Consider the following 19640-nt stretch of genomic DNA (forward strand, 5'->3'; position numbering starts at 1 on the left):
GATATTGTGTCAGCATCCTAAAACTCCATTTATTTGTTTCTTGCTTGCAACTTGTGATATTCTTCTCTCTTTTTTGCATGTGGAAAGGGCTACACCTTTCCGTTCAGGTTTCAAACTTTTGTGCTACAGACAGAAATGAGCAGGAATGTCATTGCTTTATCACCCGCAATTACAGATAGCCCGTATTGGATATGATCAACAATTTGAAACCAGTAGTAGAGTCCACAAATGAAAGATCCCTTACGCTTTATCCAAAAAGTCCATGTTCCAAAGCGGAACCTATAGGGCTGCATTCAACACGGTGTCATATGTCGCAGCTGAAGACCAATCATATCTATAATACAAGAGCGCAATTTGATTTGCATGCGGGTCAATGCTCTGGTTTCCGTTGGAAATCTTGTTGCCTGGAGTGCTAAGCTTTTAGTTGGTTGGGGAGTCGATCAGACGTGGGACTATTGTGCTATGGGGCAATTTAACCGTCCCCTTTTGACTTGTAACTTGTGGGAACGACTTGCTGTGACGGATTTGACTACATGAGTCCCATCCTAGTAGTTTGATGTCTATCGAGCGAGCTCCATTGTAGAATCATACGCTCAGCTTCCCATTTCCCTAGCATTGAGACCTCTGATGTCTATGAACACGAGAATGTGGCATTCCAGAAATCCATCTAGTCTTAAAATAACTCATATGACCGAAAATACACTGTGTATATTGCAGCCTGATATGGACTTATGCTAGCCATGTGCCTCGTTTTAAGCGCCAAGTCTCAGCCCTATGAGACTACTCCACAGGGTCGGGCACCGATCCCTGTCCTTGCATTGTTAGCCTTGTGTTCTCAGACGGTTAGTACGTCGACTTTACATGCTCCGCTGTCGATCTATCTATCTAACGGGATGCTTTTGAGACATTGGAAAATTCTTTGTATTCTGTTGTTCGCCTTGAGCCGGTATGGTATGTAACTGAAAATGTAAGTTGAGTTGCCTGTTTTCCAAACACATTACATCAATAGCGATTCGATTGCATCAGGATGCACGTAGAAAGCGATCGCAATGATGAGATACCTGGGCTTCGTAAGCACTAGTCAAATTCAAAGCGTTTAGAGCTCACTCACGTTCCAACCAATAAGCACCCCTCGTAGTAGTTCGATCGACCGCCTCGAATCAAGCAATCCATCACAATGACAGACAAGAAAAACACGACAGTCTCAAATGGGCTATACCGCAGGGACATGGGCTGTCCGATGATCATGCCGCAAATAACCAAGAATGGGCTCACGAACAAAGCGATCTGCAAGGTGCTTCCCACAACAACACCGATAGCGAGGTCCATGTTTCCTTTCAATGAAGCATTGACGACAGTGTTAAACTCTCCGGCATTGCCGACGATTGGAACAACGATCAGACCAATAAACGCCCGACTCACATGCCATTTCTCTACAAAGCCATCCACGCTCTCAACGAGGCAATCGGAGCAAACAGTAACTCCAAGAGTAGCTAGTATCAAGACAATGCTCGCAGCCCATGGTCCTAGAACTTGCTCCTCTTCCTCTGCTGGCTCATCATCCACGAACAAATCGTTGTGACTCTTTAGTTGGAAGTAAAGGTAGACGAGGTAGAATGCGAGTAGTACAACCGACGCGGCACGGGACAGACTCAACACGCTCTGCTCCACATCGGGCGACTTGGATGATATAGTCGAATAGAGAACCGATGGAATGATCAATGATGCAGAAGAGACGACCATCAAGGATGACAAGATTCCACTGACATCCACATTGAATGAAACAGCTTCTTTTGAAATGCCGCCGCAGAACAGGGAAACACCAAGAATCTAGGTCGATTAACCAAATGGACACAAAGCTGAGTAGCCAAGCTTACCAAGAGATTGCCCGAAAGGATACTGCCCACCATACTGGACTGGACAATACTGATTTCACCTTGTCTGACCGCAGTAATCCCCACCTGTGCAATGAGCGGGACGTTAGTTTCCCCACCCAAGACTGGATATTCGGCATCACTCACGATCATTTCCACGGCATTTCCAAATGTTGCATTGATCAGTCCTCCAACGGTTTGTCCCACGCTCTTTGCCAACTCCTCGGTGGCAAACGAAAGTAATGCTGCCAGGGGAAGGATAGCCAAGAAATTGAACACAAAACCAATGGAATCATTCCACCCTAGGTTCCCCGCTGTAATCCCCAGAAATACAAACGGCAGAAGCAGGTTTGAGTAACTGCACCCAAGGACTGTCTTTACCACCCACAGAGCAGATCTGCCGGGAGACATACGGCGATTCTCGGAGTGGTCTGCGTCAGGCAGCCTCGAGCCATTTTCCTCAACAGTGCCATGTTGGAAATGTTGCTCTTCTCTCAGTAATGCCTCCCGTTCCTCGGGTAATGAGCTTGTGTCAAAGATGTCATCCATACTGGGACTGATCTTCGTTGGCTTTCGCAGTCGGACAGCAGGGTCATCCATATTTCATGAGAAGTGAAAGTGAAATCAATAGGGAGACGTCTGTCTCAGGTGGATCGAGGGGGAGATGATGTACCGAGAGATTGAATACGATGTAAACAAGATGCCTGTTTCTATTTCTGTTTCTGTATCTGGTTCCGTATTGGTACCAAACGTCATAATAAATTACATCTTTGATACAATTACGGTATGTTTCAACTCCTTAACGATATCAACCGACCGGCACTCCGTTCTTACTTTCAAATATCCGACCATGTCTACGTGATCAAATCGGTTCCTCAATCATGACAGACCACAATCAAAATGCAGTCAAGGTCATCTCAGTACTGCTGCCCCTCATGGGTATGGCAGCGGGAGCTATGCGGGTGAACAGCGCCGTGGTTTTCACACTCAACATCTTGGCTCTGATCCCACTGGGTCCATGGATCAGTCGTTCCGTCGATGCGCTGTCCGTGGGTGGACGGCGGTTCACGAGTGAGCTACTCAAATCAACCCTCGGCAACTCAGTCGAATTGATGGTGGGCTGTCCCTCGACCTCAAAGCCAAGCACAGCTGACGATAAACTACCAGGTTGGAATCAATGCAGTCATACAGAGGCGGCCTCATGTCTCCCAGTCCGTGATTCTCGGCAGTGTTCTAAGCAATTTACTATTAGTATGCCATCCACATCCAAGCATGAACCTCGAAGGGATGAAGCCTCACTAAAACCACAACAAATCCACTAATCACATCCTCTACACAACTAGGTTCTCGGTGGCACACTCTTCATATCAGGCTACGATAAAAAACGCCTCCGTTTCGACCGAACCCTAACAACAGTCCTATCCTCTCTGATGACAGTCGTCTTCATTCTACTAGCAATTCCAACGATGATGGATGTTTTCCCCTCGACCACATCCACGCCAACAAACCAGGTCCTCTCCACACAGCGCATCACAGCAGTCATACTAATCCTCCTGCTGGTGACATTTCTTTTCTTCCGACTGGGCACGCACGCGGCCATGTTCGCCAGTACACCATTCTCCCAGACCGATCCCAGTCCAAATACAGGCCGGAGCAGACACCAACACCGACAAAGCCAAATCATCGAAGCGCAACTTCCCCGTCCATATCTCAGAAGAGATATCGCTGCTTTGGTGCTTGCTACTGCATCGGGCTGCACATTTGGATGTACATATTACATCGTGGACGGACTTTCCGAACTAGCCAGACTGACTGGGTTCAACGCGTCATTCCTAGCTGTTACTACTGTTCCTATCATAGGGAACTTTGTAAAGTATTACTCCATCGTGATGGGATCCAGATCTTACGGTCAGGTCGAATTGGGAATTCGGGCGATTATCAATTCCGTCTTGAGGTTGACTATGCTCATTGCGCCACTTTTGATGCTTGTGGGCTCGGTTTTTGATCAACCGCTTACCTTACGCTTTGATGGGTTTGAGTCTACGACGCTTTTACTTAGCGTTGTTGTTATGACTTATCTCATTTCCGATGGGAGGAGCAATTATTTTGAGGGGCTGATGTTGATTGGGACGTGAGTTTTCTTCTATTGACTGCCTGATATCTCATGCTGACTTTTTTTTACCTCAGGTATGCTATTATTGTGTGTTCGTTTTTTGTCAGGCCTGAGATACCGGCGAATGTTATCTTTTTGGGCACTTAGATTGGCATGAAATTTCATCAGATCTACGTTCTCTCTCGAAATCTTACTACCTTTCTGCGCAAGAAATTGATTAGATCTCAATAGTAGATTCCGGATATCCCAGAATGCCTAGCGGGTGTAGAATGCGGCAACTAGTCCAGAATAACTGGAACAGATGGATTAGTAACAGTATTCGCTCAAACGTATTAGAAGTAAAAAGGCACTTACAGCGCAATCAACATCGCCCCATGAATGTAAGCATACTGCCCATCCCTCAACAAATGATTGACAACCAGAATAGCCAAGAACATAGCAACAGTCTGGAAAGAGTCAAAGAAAAGAGTCATTGGTTCGGCAATGCACCAACCCATAACCACTAAGAAAGGAATCGCAAAAAGACCGATTTGCAAAAGACTATCGATAATCACTCGAATCGCAGCGTCAGTATTGCCAGATCGTGAGGAAGAGACAACAGTAACACCCTCAGTACTGTTACTGGCAATTGGAATAAAGACCAGGGAAATAAAGCTATGAGAAGTCCCAAGAGTGTTTGCCATATCATCAACACTTTCGAGCAGAAGTTCCGTGCAGAAGATCGTTGCTGCGACAGCTGTCACCAATCTGAACACCGAAGAAGACAGATTTACGGGTTTTTCTTGTGCTGATGACTCGGCATTCTCATCTTCTTCGTCGGATGTGTCCTCGTGTGAGATAAAGAGGTGCTTGTGGGTTCCGAGGTAGAAGTAAAGATATCCAGCATAGAGAATAAGTAGCACGAAGGAAGTTCCACGTGAGAAAGAAAGCACCCTGTCGTCAATTTCGGATACTGGAAATGTCGAGTATAGTGCTGTTGGTAGAAGCAGTGCTACTGCTGTGATCATCATCAATGATGAGAGTGTCTTTGCCAAGGCGCCGTTGAACTCCAAGACGTCCTTGTTGTATGACGCTGTGATGAGACAGCAACCGAAGACCTAAGACGGCCATGAGATTGAGTCCACTGGTCCATGATATACATCAATACTTACCAGAAGAATATCAGAGAGAATACTGCCCACCATGACGGATTGCGCGAATGCGATTTCTCCATGGACCAAGGCGAGGGTTCCAGCCTGCATCTTGTAAGCACTTTCTCAATTGGACGCATGTCAGAATCGGTCACTCTCACTCACTGTTAGCTCGACGGTATTGCCAAATGTCGCACTGAGAAGTGCTCCCTGCAATTCACCCAGGTATTCCTCAAGTTCCTCGGAAGAGATAGAAATGGCCTCCGATAAGAAGACAATCGCCGCGATATTGACCACCAAAACGATTGTGGCATGCCAGTTGAATATCTTCGCTGCTGCTGCTAGCGGTAGCAATACCATGACTGGGAGGCCATAGTTGATATGAAGTCTTGTCTGCAAGGGCATATTGATCAAGGCTTGGAACCGAGTCCAGGGATCTGGATCAGGGACATGGCAGTCAGCCATATGAAGTCGGGAGGATGTTTGAGAAAGATGCATTCTGTGACACGCTGGAAATGGCCCCAAGTAAGTCGAGGTCTCGAAGTCCAGGGAAAGTGCGACCGGGGGAAAACATAAGCAGTTGCAAATACAGGAATGGTATCTGTATTAGACAGTATTCGATGTATTTGGCAATTTACCGTCACATTCAGCCTTATTACTAGCGCATACGAGACGGATAGGGCTGAACAGGCAACAACGTTTCTCAGCCTTATGTGTTTGCCGATAAATAACCGTACCAGCCACAGGAGAAGGACTATCACAACTGGAGAACTTACCAGTATTCTTGGCTGTATTGTCGGCTGATGGATTCCCGTCTCCCCCCCCACCTGTCCATGGCATATTCGTTGACTCTCAGCCGCATACTCTACGGTCGCAAAGTTCATCTTCATCTAACCTCTCCTCCGCCAATATCGCTTGAATAGACCGCCTTCCCCACACATCTCTCGCAGGGCTGAATGGTCCGTTCTCCAATCTATGGACAGACACCCGCCCTCACTCGAATCGCTCAAGAGGGGGGTAACTGATCTCGCAACAACATATCATGCCCGGGAATGGACAAGCGAAGCAAAAGGCTTGGAAAAAGCCCTCACAACCGCCGAAGAACGAACCATCACGGACGCAAGTCTCGACGCAACGATAACAACGCTAGAAGAGCTGGGCGCACTGGTAAAAACATGTCTTTACCGCAAGCTATGGATAATCGCGGAAGACCTGGGTATCCTTGTGCTGGAAACCAGTGAAGCTCTGCAAGGAGAACGAAATCCGATCACAATGTCCGCGATGAATAGCCTCGCTTCGGCGTACTGGGGCCGTGGACAACTGGATCAGGCGGCTCCTCTTGCGTTGCGGGTGACGAATCTCCGCAGAAGATTGCTTGGCGAGTCTCATCCGCAGACGCTGGCGTCCATGACGAATCTGGCTTCCATTTACCGGGGCCAGGGACATTGGCCTGAAGCTTTGAAGCTTGACTTGAAGACGTTTGAGATGAAGAAAAAGACACTGGGTGCCACACATTCATCCACGCTGGCCTCGATGGCAAATTTGGCGGTCTCCTATACAAACCTCGGGCAGTATGACGAGGCGGAAACGATTGCACGTGAGTTGGTTAATCTGGGAGAGAGTTTGTTATCTGAGAATGATGTCTCACGATCCTCACTGTCCTCACTATTAAACTGGAAGCTGAGTCTAGCGTCGACGTACCGAGATCAGGGGAGGCTGGGCCCCGCTGAGGAACTCGAACGCGAAGTCGTCGCTACCAGTCGTGCTTCGCTAGGAACAAACAATCCCTTCACCCTCACTTCCATGGCCAACCTCGCATCCACTTACCGGGAACAAGGTCGCTTGCCAGATGCTGAGCGTCTTGAGAAGGAGGTTGTGTCGACTAGTGAGACGGTGCTTGGCGAGACACATCCACAGACTCTTATGTCCATCAGTAACCTGGGGTCTACCTATCGAAATCAAGGTCGCTTAGAAGAGGCCAAGAACCTCGGTGAAAAGGCGACGATGGTGATGAAGGATGTTCTTGGTGAACGTCATCCATTCACGTTAGTCGCCATGGCCGACCTCGCCATGACATATCAAGTGAAGCAACAATCACCCGATGCTGAGATCCTCGCAGCCCGATCACTTCGCTTGATGGAGGAGACGATCGGCAAAGACCATCCATATACTCTCAGTGCCATGGCTAACCTCGGCTCAATATACCAGTCACAGAGCAAGTGGGATGTCGCGGGTGGAATGGCAGAGACGGTGTATGTGGGCCGAGAAAAGATGTTTGGAAAAGACCATCCAGACACTCTTGCCGCACTGGAAGACTTGAGAAGAGTAGCGTGGGTAGAAGCGGCAGATCAGAATGCACAGCCAACGTTGAATTAGGCTCATTGGGGGTGTTAGATTGTGGAGAGGTATAGGCGTCTCGGGCCGTTAGCATGCATCTATAGTCATCTGTTTTATGAATTTAGGAACCAATTGATGAGATTTATGAGACGCCAAAGTCTATCTAAATTGCTAGGCTGGGGCTTTGTAGCCTTTTTACTTAACACAGCCTCCTTGCCAAGACTTAGCACTGGCTTATATTGTGTTTGCAGTTAACGTACAGCGCATCTACACAGCCTCCTCTTGACTAAAAAGTAGACTGTCAGTGTAGAGGTAGATCTCGAGGTGTCACTTGAGTGGTTGAATGTTGGTCTATGCAAGTCAAATATCTTGAAGTCTTGGAATTCAGACAAAAGTGGGAACTTAATTGACCATTGTGTGCTCATAGTTGTTCCTTGTCTCGAATTGCTAAACGATAGCCATTTACACGCCTAACTAGCAGTGCAATCCTATTACTATGAAGACCGCAGTAAACTTGGTCCTAGAATTTTAATAAGTGAAAAATCAATATTCCATCGTATCACCAGCTTGATCACGGTCTCTAAACTTCCTCGTTGGTCACAATATGTAGCCAGCAAGAATCTTGTTTGCTTTACGACCACACCGACATGCTCTGCTTCCTGTCATCATGTCCAACTTTGAGACTCTAACCAAAAAGACCAAAATGCACCCACAGTAATCCCCCCTTTACCACCGATCGTCTCTCCACTTTAGCCCCGCGACGCGCAAGAGTATTGTACATACAGTGTACGGTATTTACGTGTATTTCACAGCCAGCTCTCACCTCCAGGGTCTTTTCTCCCTCTCACCCACAATGACGCCAGCTTCGGGGGCCGATAGGTCTCGCATGTCTTCTTTATGGCGCGTAAGTGAGCAAAATTCCCAAAAAGAGGCTCCCACTCACATAGCTGCAGCTGCCACGGTCGAAGCAGGTCTCTGAACTATCCCCCGACTCGATATTCACACCTTTCTCACTCGACCCTGACACATTGGGCGATCTCGTGCAGTCTAGGGATGTGCAAAAGTTGCATGGTCTCGGTGGTGTAAGGGGCCTCGAAACGCAACTACGAACCGATCTACAGTCCGGCTTGAGCTTGGATGAGACATACATTGATGCTGCCGCTGTTTCTACCAATGCGACATCCACGGACAAAGTGACTGTCCCTGAGCGCTGTCTCACCACAGAGTCCCAGCATGATAGATATGTCGATAGGAGGAAGTGTTTTGGTGATAATCGCCTCCCGACAAAACCACCTCCGAGCTTTCTGTCGTTGATGTGGGCGGCTTACAATGACCACGTCTTGTTTCTCCTGACTGGTGCTGCTATCATATCACTTGCACTGGGCCTGTACCAGACATTCGGTACCAAACACTCAGCCAGCAATCCTCCCGTGGAATGGGTTGAAGGTGTATCGATTCTCGTCGCTATTGTTGTTATTACTGTAGTCGGTGCGGCGAATGACTATCAAAAAGAGTACAAGTTTCGGAAACTCAATAAGAAGCAACAAGATCGCAATGTCTGGGTTCTTCGCTCTGCGCGAACTCACGAGGTTCCTATATCTGAGATTCTTGTTGGTGATATTGTCCATATCAGTCCAGGGGATATTGTCCCGGCAGATGGAGTGTTGATCAGGGGTCACCAGGTTAAATGTGATGAGTCGTCTGCGACGGGAGAGTCGGACCCAGTGGATAAGAACGCGGTTGAGACCGGTTTGAGTCCTGGTGAAGGATCCAAACTCGATCCATTTATTCTGTCACATACCAAAGTTGTGGAGGGCGTGGGTGTCTTCCTTGTTGTGGCAACTGGCACGCGGTCAAGCTATGGACGGATATTACTCTCTCTGGACACTGAGCCCGGCTTCACTCCTCTTCAAGTCAGACTTAGCAGGCTGGCAAAAAATATTGCCAACTTCGGTGGTATTGCTGCGCTCGTGTTGTTTATCATTCTCTTTATCAAGTTCCTGGTTTCTCTACGCCATAGCACGGAGACTCCGTCCGAGAAAGGCCAGTCATTCTTGAACGTGTTCATTCTCGCCTTGACAGTGGTGGTAATCGCTGTCCCGGAGGGACTGCCACTAGCTGTCACCCTTGCACTGTCCTTTGCCACGACTCGAATGATGAGAGACAACAATCTAGTTCGTCAACTCCGGGCTTGTGAGACCATGGGTCAAGCCACAGACATTTGCTCTGACAAAACAGGCACCTTGACAGAAAATAAAATGACCGTTGTCTCCGGCTTTTTTGGTGTCGCCTCGCAATTCACCGATAGAACATCTAGTCCTGATATCCTCGGTGACGAAAAGAAAACGTCCATAGCAATATGCATGGGCGGCATTTCAAATCAAACAATTGTTTTGTTGAGACAATCCATTGCAATCAACTCATCCGCCATTGAAAGTCAAGAAGGTGCAGGTAGAGAGTTCTTAGGCTCTCAGACTGAGGCAGCCTTGCTGCGATTCTCTCAAGATTATCTTGGACTGGGTCACCTTGATCATGACCGTGCTAGTGCTGGAATTCTCGACCTCCTTCCTTTCGATGCGTCTCGCAAATACATGGTGACAATTGTCAAGCTACCAAGTGGCTCCTACCGGGCATATATTAAGGGAGCTCCTGAGATTCTCCTGAAGAAATGTGCTTCTATGATTAGAGAACCAATTCAAGAACTCCATGTGTCCCCTATTACAGAAACTGACAGCCATCAAGTCAGTGAGATAATCGCGCGGTACGCTTCGCAATCCTTGCGCACTATTTCAATTTGCTTCCGTGACCTTGATCAGTTGCCTCTCCAGAATGGCGAAGAAGGTATCGACTTTGACGAAATCATGCAAGGCCTCACACTTCAAGGAATTCTTGGTCTAAAGGATCCTTTGCGAGTTGATGCATGGGATGCTGTGCAGACAAGCCACAAAGCAGGTCTAACTGTTCGAATGGTTACCGGAGACAATCATCTTACAGCAAGGGCCATTGCTGAGGAATGTGGAATTATCAGAGGTCCAGATGATGTCGTTATGGAAGGTGATGAATTCAGAGCCCTCAATGATGTTCAGCGGAAAGCATTAGTTCCCCGATTGAAGGTCCTGGCACGATCTCGTCCAGAGGATAAGCGGGTACTGGTTCAACGACTCAAAGCCCTCGGCAGGGTCGTCGCTGTCACTGGAGATGGCACCAACGATGCTCCCGCTCTTGCAGCTGCTGATATTGGTTTTTCAATGGGAATTTCCGGTACGGAAATTGCTCGTGAAGCATCTTCAATCGTTTTGTTAGATGATACCTTCTCTTCTATTGTAAAAGCTATCATGTGGGGAAGAGCTGTGAGCGATGCAGTGAAGAAATTCTTGCAGGTGAGAACACCATTTCGATATCAAAGTTCAAGTCCTTCGCTAACATTCATGTCCTTCTAGTTCCAAATCACCATCACATTTACTTCAGTCGGACTAGCATTTGTCTCTGCGGTAGCGGACTCATCAGAGGAATCCGTCCTAACCCCAGTACAATTGATGTGGGTGAATCTGTTCCAAGACACGCTGGCAGCCCTGGCCCTGGCAACGGATCCCCCTCCCCGCAGGATTCTTGATCGAAAGCCTGAACCCACATCGACACCACTTATCACACCCATCATGTGGAAGATGATCATCGGCCAGTCTATCTACCAAATGGTCGTAACCCTTGTCTTATACTTCGCCGGTGCTGCCATCTTCTCCTATCATGGCGAACATCAAACATCACAGCTGCAGACTGCTGTTTTCAATACTTATGTCTGGATGCAAATATTCAACATGTACAAGTACGTCACATTTCAGCTCTCTGCTTCTTCGTCGGGTTATAAATAATAATGCTAATGTCGATACAGCAATCGCCAAATCGAAAAATCATTCAACTTAATTGAAGGAGTCCACCGCAATTGGCTCTTCATAGCCATCACAAGTGTGATGATGGGCGCTCAAATCTTGATTATGTTCGTTGGTGGCCGGGCGTTCTCGATAACGAGATTGACCGGTGATCAATGGGCTTACTCCTTGGTCCTTGGCTTCCTCTCTATCCCTGTTGGCTTTGCTCTGCAAGCTGTTCCCACAGTTATCATTGAGAAACCGATGTCTTGGATGGGAAGGTTGTGGGATAAGACCTATCGTCGGTAGACTACCTCCTTTCCTCTTTTCATTTCCATGGTAACTTTCTATTAATGCACATTCTTTAGACTTGCGGTTTTGCTTTGTTTTCTTATTGTTACGTTGCGTGGTTGGCTCTGGCTGCTGAAAAGAATCTTGTTATGGTTGAATTAGCTAGATTAGTGTTCAATCCTAGCTTCAGACCTCCTTGTGCTACAGTTTCCTCTTTAGTAATTCGTAATAATTGTCCCACTGTGTGCTTGGTCCTTTGTCTCAAAACTAGTCATGCGACATCTACTTATGTTGTAAGGCGTGCCACAAGCTGCACATCGTTGGGCTTCATCAGGCCCCCCACACCATGCTATATAATATATGAAGAACCCAATTCTTCTCTTCTATGCCTAGCATTATACTCTTTAGTATTACTCTCTGTGCTAATCTCAAAAATGCGCTTCATAATCATCGTTCTCGCCATTGTCACTTTGGCATACGCCGCCCCAACTCTTGACAGACGGGTTAGTCTATGAAGATTTCTGGATAATTTACTATTTCTAACCTTAGATAGGAGCGAGAGAACTGCGTGGTATGATTTTCTTTCCATTGTCTTCTTCTGCCTTGCTGTTACAAGTAGAGCCTTAGAATTTAACATTAGTTGTGACATAGGTTGTTTACTTACCCGACTTTTGCCCACCCACGTGAGTCAACAGCCGAACTATCCATCGTTTAGTTTCATGGTCTCTAATTTTTGCTTCAGCCATCCACTTGTTTGCAACGGTGACAGCGGCAGAGCAAACTGCTGTGTATGTATAGCCCTCTCAAATTCTATCTGGAAGAAATGTCTTTGTACGATCTCTACAAACTTGACTAACCTATAACTCTGCTTTTGATAGACAAAATGCTGAGTGAATGGTCATATTTTCTAGTAGCGTATGTCGCTTTTGAGAGACATGGCATTTAGCTTTTTCTCCGGGACTTGAATAACAAGTTCATTGAACATTAGCCTTTGTGTCCAATTGTTACAATTTCCGATCACATTAGAAAGATATTTCGTTGACTTCTCAGCGTCGTGCACAATGAACTAAGGGTGGTGAGATATTTATGCAATAGACAATGTTGTAAAACAACAATCCTCTTTGTTAGGTATCATCGAGTATTAGGACATTCTTTTGTGTATGCACAATGTATTCATAAACAGCAATCTTATATTGCCAGGTGAATCTTCTTGAGATATACTGCAAAGGCAGATGCTCAATAGGACACTTCTGATATACGTAGAGCAAGCGGGGCTAGAAAGACTACTTGGCATAGCAAACATGCCAGTGGAATGAAGAAACCTACTTACCTTTCGTCGTTCGATTATCAGATGGAGTGTATATGCTTCTTCCATCTTTCTTTTGCTTTTATTGCCTCTGCTGTAACAGTTACCAAAGCCTGCTTAGCTTCTAGGCATATTCTGTCATATCTCACAGACATGAAGACAACCTTGACGCAGCTTCAGACTGACCTCTCCGGGCTTTTTCGGCTTTCCCTAAAGACCCATCGGTGATGAGGACCGATATCGCATATGATTATGACCGTTGAAGGTGGAGACACCTGGAGCGACATTCGCGAAGAGCACACTGAAGATTTCACTTTGAGCATCAGTTCTTCCACTTATGGAGTATTCCAAGCTCTTCTTCGTTCAATCAGCAAAAGGACCATATTCCTAGTCATAATCCGGGATTACGCCCAGGAAGATGTGAAAAAAAGACGTATTGGAAGCGCTACGTCAAGAGTATGGAGCACTATTTCGAGTTTTATCAGCAGCGTGTTCCACCATGGATTGATGCATAAGGTCATGGAAGAAGAATATCAAGAAGCGTGCTCACAATTATTTCTCAAAAACTTGTCGGACAACGCGACTCCGTTGGTAGGGTACAGGTCATGAGGAAGAATGCCTTCTGGACTAAGAGGACATGAGCACGATACCCAAGCGATGTTCAGCAGCAAATCCACAAATAGCAATGAATTGCGTGCCACGTTCTCAATTATCTAATGGATTCTTTTGCCACCAGCTTGTTCATCTGCCTTGATGGATATCTTTTTATTACATTCGCCTCTAGCGCATCGCTTGTACGCTCGAAATAGGCTTCCAGCCTTCGCCCGGGCGTGGCAAAAGATCACAGTCAGCTAGTGCCCTAGAGGGATATCTCGGCCTATCATGGGCTTTTGGAACAGCAATTCTATAGAACACGAACTGCGACTGGTTGGATTCGGGCTGAAAGACCCTGCAGCTGCTCCTGACTTAGCCAATTCACCCGAGGTCATGCGAACCAGGCTAGAGCGGAGAATTCAAGAATGCGCCTATGCGAACGCCTTGAGCTGAGTGGGGCCAATATCATGCGAGAAATGCAGTGAGAAAGCCGTGAATGTTGACAGCTAGGATTCCAGTACGTGAAATTCACATTCAACCCGGGTTGTTTGGGCGGCAGCTGTTGTGTCTCGTGTCATCGAGTCTGATACGACATGAGTCGTTTACTCACGTATTCTCCGAACTCTGGATCTGACCTCCCAGGTTTCGTGGAAACATAACAGTGACACGTGCTCGGGGGTCTCCGTTTGCCAAGAAATAATCGAGTGTAGGCATCAGCAAGTTCTTCTAGAACATCAGGAGACAGACTGGAGGAGTCCACAGACAGAACAGCAGATATAAGAGATGAGGAAGTAATAAGTCCGGGGAACAGGAGCCTTCCATTCAACCCACGTGTGGACTGCCCCTCCCGTGATAGGCTGAGTAAGGAGCGCCCCCACATGCGCCAAGCCCCCTTGCAGCCAATCACATCACTTTAAAGTATGGGAATATCTCGTCCGCTCCGGCCCTGCCAAGACCTTGTCCAAATTGCTTCATGAGACCTAAACTCACTGAACCGAGCTTCTTTTCTTGGCACTGCCCTCTCATTGAATGGTCGCCTATACCAAGCGCCCCCTTCTAAGCCACCTCAAGGCAAACCAACCCCAACCTAGATCACTCCGGCTGGCTCTGGCTTTCTGCCAAGAGACATGCGAATCCCTGCTGTCCTTCCATTGCGAGTCCGGTCAGCACGTGTGTTCAGGATTGCCTAAAGTGGTAACCGGACTGCGAGGACCATGTCAAGCATGCCTGCTATGCCTGCCACGGGGCGTACCACGCGTGCAATGCCGTATCTACGAATCTTCTGTACATAAAAGCCCTGGCAGCCGTGCGTCTTTGCTTCCTTTTCTGTGTGCAAACCGACAGCCCTATAGATCCCTGACTTGATCTCCAAGCCATCAAGCCATCAAGATGTATCTTCACCAGTACGATTACATCTTTGCCATTGGCACGTTGTTTGCTATGCTTGATGCATACAACAACGGTGCAAGTCAGTTCAATTCCTTTTCTCTCCTGTTTCCAATGGGGACTTTATACTAACATGTCTCTCCTATAGACGATGTCGCCAACTCTTGGGCTACCAGTGTCTCCTCGCGGTCTATTTCTTACCGTCAGGCCATGGTCCTCGGTACAATCTTCGAGTTCCTTGGAGCAGTCACTGTCGGCGCCCGTACTGCTGAAACCATCAAGAACGGCATCATCCCTACCTCCGCCTTCCAGAACAATGCCGGTGTCCAGATGCTGGCCTTCACCTGTGCTCTCGCTGCGGCTTCCTCCTGGGTGATGTGGTGTACCCGTCACTCTGCTCACGTCTCCTCCACCTACTCTCTCATCTCTGCCGTCGCTGGTGTCGGTGTTGCTACTGTCGGTGCTTCCAAGGTTCAGTGGGGCTGGAACGATGGAAAGGGTCTCGGTGCCATCTTCGCTGGTCTGGGCATGGCTCCCGTCATCTCTGGTGGATTCGGTGCTTGTTTCTTCATGCTCATCAAGTTGATCGTCCACATGCGCCGCAACCCCATCCCCTGGGCTGTCTGGACCGCCCCTTTCTTCTTCCTCGTTGCCGCCACTATCTGTACCCTTTCCATTGTTTACAAGGGCTCTCCTAACCTTGGCCTGAGCAAGAAAGCCCCCTGGTACATTGCCGCCGTTACTGTTGGCACTGGTGCTGGTGTCTGTCTCCTTTCTGCCATTTTCTTCGTTCCTTGGTTGCACGCCCGTATCATCAAGAAGGACGCCTCCGTCAAGTGGTACCACGTTATCCAGGGCCCTCTCCTCTTCAACCGCCCTACTCCCACCGACTCGGAGGTCGCCAAGGTCCCTAACTACGCTGTTATCCAGGATGAGGAGGAAGACACTCACCTCCACATTCACGAGAAGGAAGCCCAGACTGGCGTTACCTCCGTTGCCGCCTCCACCGAGGAGCGCTCCGTCGAGAAGCTCGAGGCCAACCAGCTCTCCTACAAGGAACTCATGGCCCAGTCTGATGCCCGCCACACTGCCAAGCTCCTCCAGAGCCGCGGTCCTCTCGGCTGGGGTATGCGTCTCCTCCGCGACAACCCCATGGGCTCCGGTGAGATCTACGAACTCCGCAACATGATGATCATGGCCAAGCGTATCCCCGCTATCCTCACCGTCGGTCTTCTTTACGGTTTCCACTATGATATCCACAGCGCCCAGAGCGGTATCCAGGGTACCCCCGAGGGTGAGCGTATGAAGCGCGTCTACGCCCACGCCGAGAAGTACCCCAACGAGGTCGAACACACCTACTCCTTCATCCAGATCATTACTGCCTGCACTGCCTCTTTCGCTCACGGTGCCAACGATATCGGTAACTCCGTCGGTCCTTGGGCTGCCATCTACTCTGCCTGGTCGACCGGTGACCCGTCCAAGTCCAAGAACCCCGTTCCCATCTGGCAACTTGCCGTCCTGGCCATTTGCATTTCTATCGGTCTCTGCACATACGGTTACAACATCATGAAGGGTATGCATTCCACTATTCCCAGTCTCTTCTGTCCTTTACTAACTCTCCGGCTACAGTCATGGGTAACAAGATCACATACCACTCCCCCTCCCGTGGTTCCTCCATGGAAATGGGTGCTGCCATCACTGTCCTGGTCTTCTCTCAATACTCCCTGCCCGTGTCGACTTCTATGTGTATCACCGGTGCCACAGTCGGTGTCGGTCTCTGCAATGGCTCCTTCAAGGCTGTTAACTGGCAGCGTGTTGGTCTCTTGCTGCTTGCTTGGATCATGACCATCCCCATTGCAGGCACCCTTGGTGGTTGTCTCATGGGATTGGTCATCAACGCTCCCCATTTCCTATCTTAGACTTTGGTTCGGTATTTTGGAGCTCATTTTGGAACGAGCCATATGTGTAAAACTTAATTACTTTTTCGATATCCATTCTTTAGATGCTTCATGTCTGCTTTTTTTTGGTGTATATACCGCACTTGGCAGCTACAAAACCTTCATTTTATTGCTATTCTAAGTCAATGTAAATCCTTGTCCCCTATTGGGTGAAGATAATGTGATCATTTAAGTTCTTGCGTCGAGGTTGGAGTCGGATTTTAATTTAGATACGGTCCGTCAGGTCTTTCCCTGTCTATCTCCCCGGCACTGCCAGTGGATATGGGCCAATGATAGTCCTTTTCCTCGGAGAAAATCGAATCATTTAGACTCCTTCTGCAACCTCCCAATTATTTTTCCAAATTCTATACCTTCAACATGCCCCAGTCAACAGCTCCGGGACCTCGTGTTTGCAATTATGCTTACTAATCACCGACGGGTCGAATTGTTCTTTTTCAATGGGAGAAAAACGACGATAGGTTTTGAGCGGTGCATTCAATCTAATTATTTACCTTAGACGACATTCATGAAATATTTTCCTACAGTCGGGGAATTAAGACAACACAAGAATATAGCCGAGGTCTTGCTATGGGCTATCTAAGCTGCTACAAGTTCCCCTCCCCACTTTGCCCGAGATACAAAAAATTAGTTTCCCTGGGAATCGAACCCAGAACCTTTCCGGAACAGATGCTTGAAGCAATTGTTAACGGAAAATCATAACCGCTAGACCAGGAAACTGTTTGATGGTAGAAGTCACGTTTTAGGGACCCAAGATCGAAAAGTTCAGCTTCAGGGAGCTGGTGCATTGCAATTTTGAATCTTCAGTGTCAGGAAACATACTCAAAACATATTCACTGGCTTAAAACAATTGTTTTTGAAATTTCTCATAGAAAATCATTGTATTCAATCATAACAAAACAGAGAACACAGAAAATGATTATTCAAATCGAATATCCTACAGTGATCAAACGGATATATATCCTGCATTCCAACAAGTGTGGAATACTTTTAAGATTGTATCATTCTCAGATGTCCTCAGCAACCAGAACCAGTCCTTCTATCTCACATCTCAAATAATCCATAGTAACAATCTCCGTTCTAGCCCCCTTCTCAATTGACTCCCAGTCACGTTTAGACATCACAAACTCACCAGGTTGACGTGGGAAAATATTCATCGGACGGTAGCGTTTTGAAACACCAACATGGACGCAGCCAAATGTAAATTTCTTCATCTGGGAGGACTCAACTGTAGTGCCGAATTGGTAGGGCTTGTTGATCTTCTTTGCGGTGATGACAGACTCGATGGATGGCGTTACTTTGGAGCCTTCCGAGACTGGGTGAGAATCCAGGCCAGGAGAAATATCAGAAGCAGGCTCAGACTCTTGTTTGGTCTTCAAGGGAACAACAGTTGGCTTTGGGGCTCGTGGCCGAAGTCGATTGTAGATAGGCGAGATTTTACCACGAAGTGGCTCACTAAGAATGATCGGAAGCTCGATTCCTCGCTCTGGGTCTTCAAGTATACTCCTCCAAGTCCTGATTGGTCGCTTGCGTTTGCGGGATTCAAGGGAAATAGAATCGTTTTTAGAAGGCTCGTATCGGATACCAGCTTTGCAAGCGCGTTTGTAGTCCTCCAATCGGCGAACACGACCCGCCTCGCTAATTCCATGGCGTGTGATATCCATGTACAAGCGGACCTCCTCGCCTTCAATACAATCATCGTCCATGACGGAGTTCTGTGCCATAGTGAAGTGTGTATGAGCTTTATCGAAGTTTTGGCGCAAGAATTCAATGCGACCAAGCCAGAATTGGCATCTAGCGATAACGATGTCGTCTGGAATGGACCTTGCAATCTCAATTGCATTCTGGGTATGCTTCTCCGCCTCTTTAGGGTTATTCTCCATAATGCATACTTGTGCTGTGCGGAGGAGGATTTTGATTCCCAGATCTCGAAGTCGATAGGCAAGGTTGGTTGGTGGAGATGGGTATTCGGCATTCAAGATGTAACCGAAACATCTGGCCTTGTCATCAGTCGCTTTGCTGGCTTGGTAACTGGAGAGAAGTTTCTCCTCTACCGAGAGGGGGGAAATGCGATGGAAGATTGGATCATTGAGTGCTTCATACTTGCCTACCAAGTCTGATAATGTATTGCCCTCTTGGGTATCGGCAGAAGAAGACGGAGACAAATTGGGAATAGGAGACGCCATATTGTTAGCTATGGGGATAAATTGTGAGATTGGAAGTGTGCAGAAAAGACCATAGAGAAACAACTTGCTGGATAATACAGCGCAGTGGTGTCTATTTATCTACTAGTCATCCAGCGTACATAGGGAGTGAACAAGTAGAAGGGGTCTCATATACAAAGAATCACAGTGTTTCAGTCCTGGGGTCTTAATAACAATGATATTTGTTCTTCTTTGTTTACTTTCAGGCTTATTGATAGATGCTACCTTTGATAAGAGAATATCCAGAGCCTAAATCAGTAGGCCAATGAAACTAATTCGGCAGATGTATTTTTTTATTTGTTTTACTTCGCCTTTGTCCGTACGCACGAACTACAGACTAGAGTAAACGAGTCACTCGCAAGGCGCTGAAAGCGATACTTGATTTTCTTCAAAACTGTTAGCTACCTTCAGTATTGGTATCTATATTTGCGCCCGCTGTATGATAAATAGAAGCCTGGAACTTCAATACTAGTAACCATATAACATCCTCTCTCGGATAATTAGATGAGGCGTGATCCTGGATAAGATCTCAATTCGCCCAATCAACGCAAGAAGAAAAGGAAAGACAAGTTTAGCTTTCTTTG

At 47.4% G+C, this 19640-nt stretch overlaps 7 protein-coding genes across 7 annotated transcripts; 4 read left to right on the plus strand and 3 right to left on the minus strand.

The window, feature by feature from the left end:
- Nucleotides 1-997: 997 nt before the first annotated feature.
- On the minus strand, nt 998-2474 carry N7511_002466 (uncharacterized protein; the record flags this gene model as incomplete). The annotated part of the gene is made up of 3 exons (XM_057124891.1): nt 998-1061; nt 1112-1830; nt 1878-2474. 3 exons carry the CDS (start codon nt 2472-2474, stop codon nt 998-1000), a joined length of 1380 nt encoding a protein of 459 aa, XP_056987050.1.
- A 281-nt stretch (nt 2475-2755) lies between these two features.
- Nucleotides 2756-4134, plus strand: N7511_002467 (uncharacterized protein; the record flags this gene model as incomplete). The annotated part of the gene is made up of 4 exons (XM_057124892.1): nt 2756-2989; nt 3042-3125; nt 3218-4005; nt 4062-4134. 4 exons carry the CDS (start codon nt 2756-2758, stop codon nt 4132-4134), a joined length of 1179 nt encoding a protein of 392 aa, XP_056987051.1.
- A 108-nt stretch (nt 4135-4242) lies between these two features.
- On the minus strand, nt 4243-5615 carry N7511_002468 (uncharacterized protein; the record flags this gene model as incomplete). The annotated part of the gene is made up of 4 exons (XM_057124893.1): nt 4243-4279; nt 4342-5084; nt 5139-5228; nt 5283-5615. The coding sequence occupies 4 exons, from the start codon at nt 5613-5615 to the stop codon at nt 4243-4245; spliced, it is 1203 nt and encodes a 400-aa protein (XP_056987052.1).
- Nucleotides 5616-6092: 477 nt separating this feature from the next.
- N7511_002469 (uncharacterized protein) lies at nt 6093-7493 on the plus strand (the record flags this gene model as incomplete). Its single annotated transcript, XM_057124894.1, has 1 exon — nt 6093-7493. The coding sequence occupies one exon, from the start codon at nt 6093-6095 to the stop codon at nt 7491-7493; it is 1401 nt and encodes a 466-aa protein (XP_056987053.1).
- Nucleotides 7494-8307: 814 nt separating this feature from the next.
- Nucleotides 8308-11629, plus strand: N7511_002470 (uncharacterized protein; the record flags this gene model as incomplete). Its single annotated transcript, XM_057124895.1, has 4 exons — nt 8308-8358; nt 8402-10834; nt 10895-11277; nt 11344-11629. 4 exons carry the CDS (start codon nt 8308-8310, stop codon nt 11627-11629), a joined length of 3153 nt encoding a protein of 1050 aa, XP_056987054.1.
- A 3271-nt stretch (nt 11630-14900) lies between these two features.
- N7511_002471 (inorganic phosphate transporter) lies at nt 14901-16816 on the plus strand (the record flags this gene model as incomplete). Its single annotated transcript, XM_057124896.1, has 3 exons — nt 14901-14979; nt 15046-16470; nt 16527-16816. The coding sequence occupies 3 exons, from the start codon at nt 14901-14903 to the stop codon at nt 16814-16816; spliced, it is 1794 nt and encodes a 597-aa protein (XP_056987055.1).
- A 1043-nt stretch (nt 16817-17859) lies between these two features.
- N7511_002472 (tetratricopeptide repeat protein) lies at nt 17860-19038 on the minus strand (the record flags this gene model as incomplete). The annotated part of the gene is made up of 1 exon (XM_057124897.1): nt 17860-19038. The coding sequence occupies one exon, from the start codon at nt 19036-19038 to the stop codon at nt 17860-17862; it is 1179 nt and encodes a 392-aa protein (XP_056987056.1).
- Between the last annotated feature and the right edge of the window lie 602 nt (nt 19039-19640).

This window comes from Penicillium nucicola, assembly GCF_028828085.1.
Source record: "Penicillium nucicola strain IBT 29836 chromosome Unknown utg000002l, whole genome shotgun sequence".
NCBI classification, from domain to species: Eukaryota; Fungi; Ascomycota; class Eurotiomycetes; order Eurotiales; family Aspergillaceae; genus Penicillium; species Penicillium nucicola.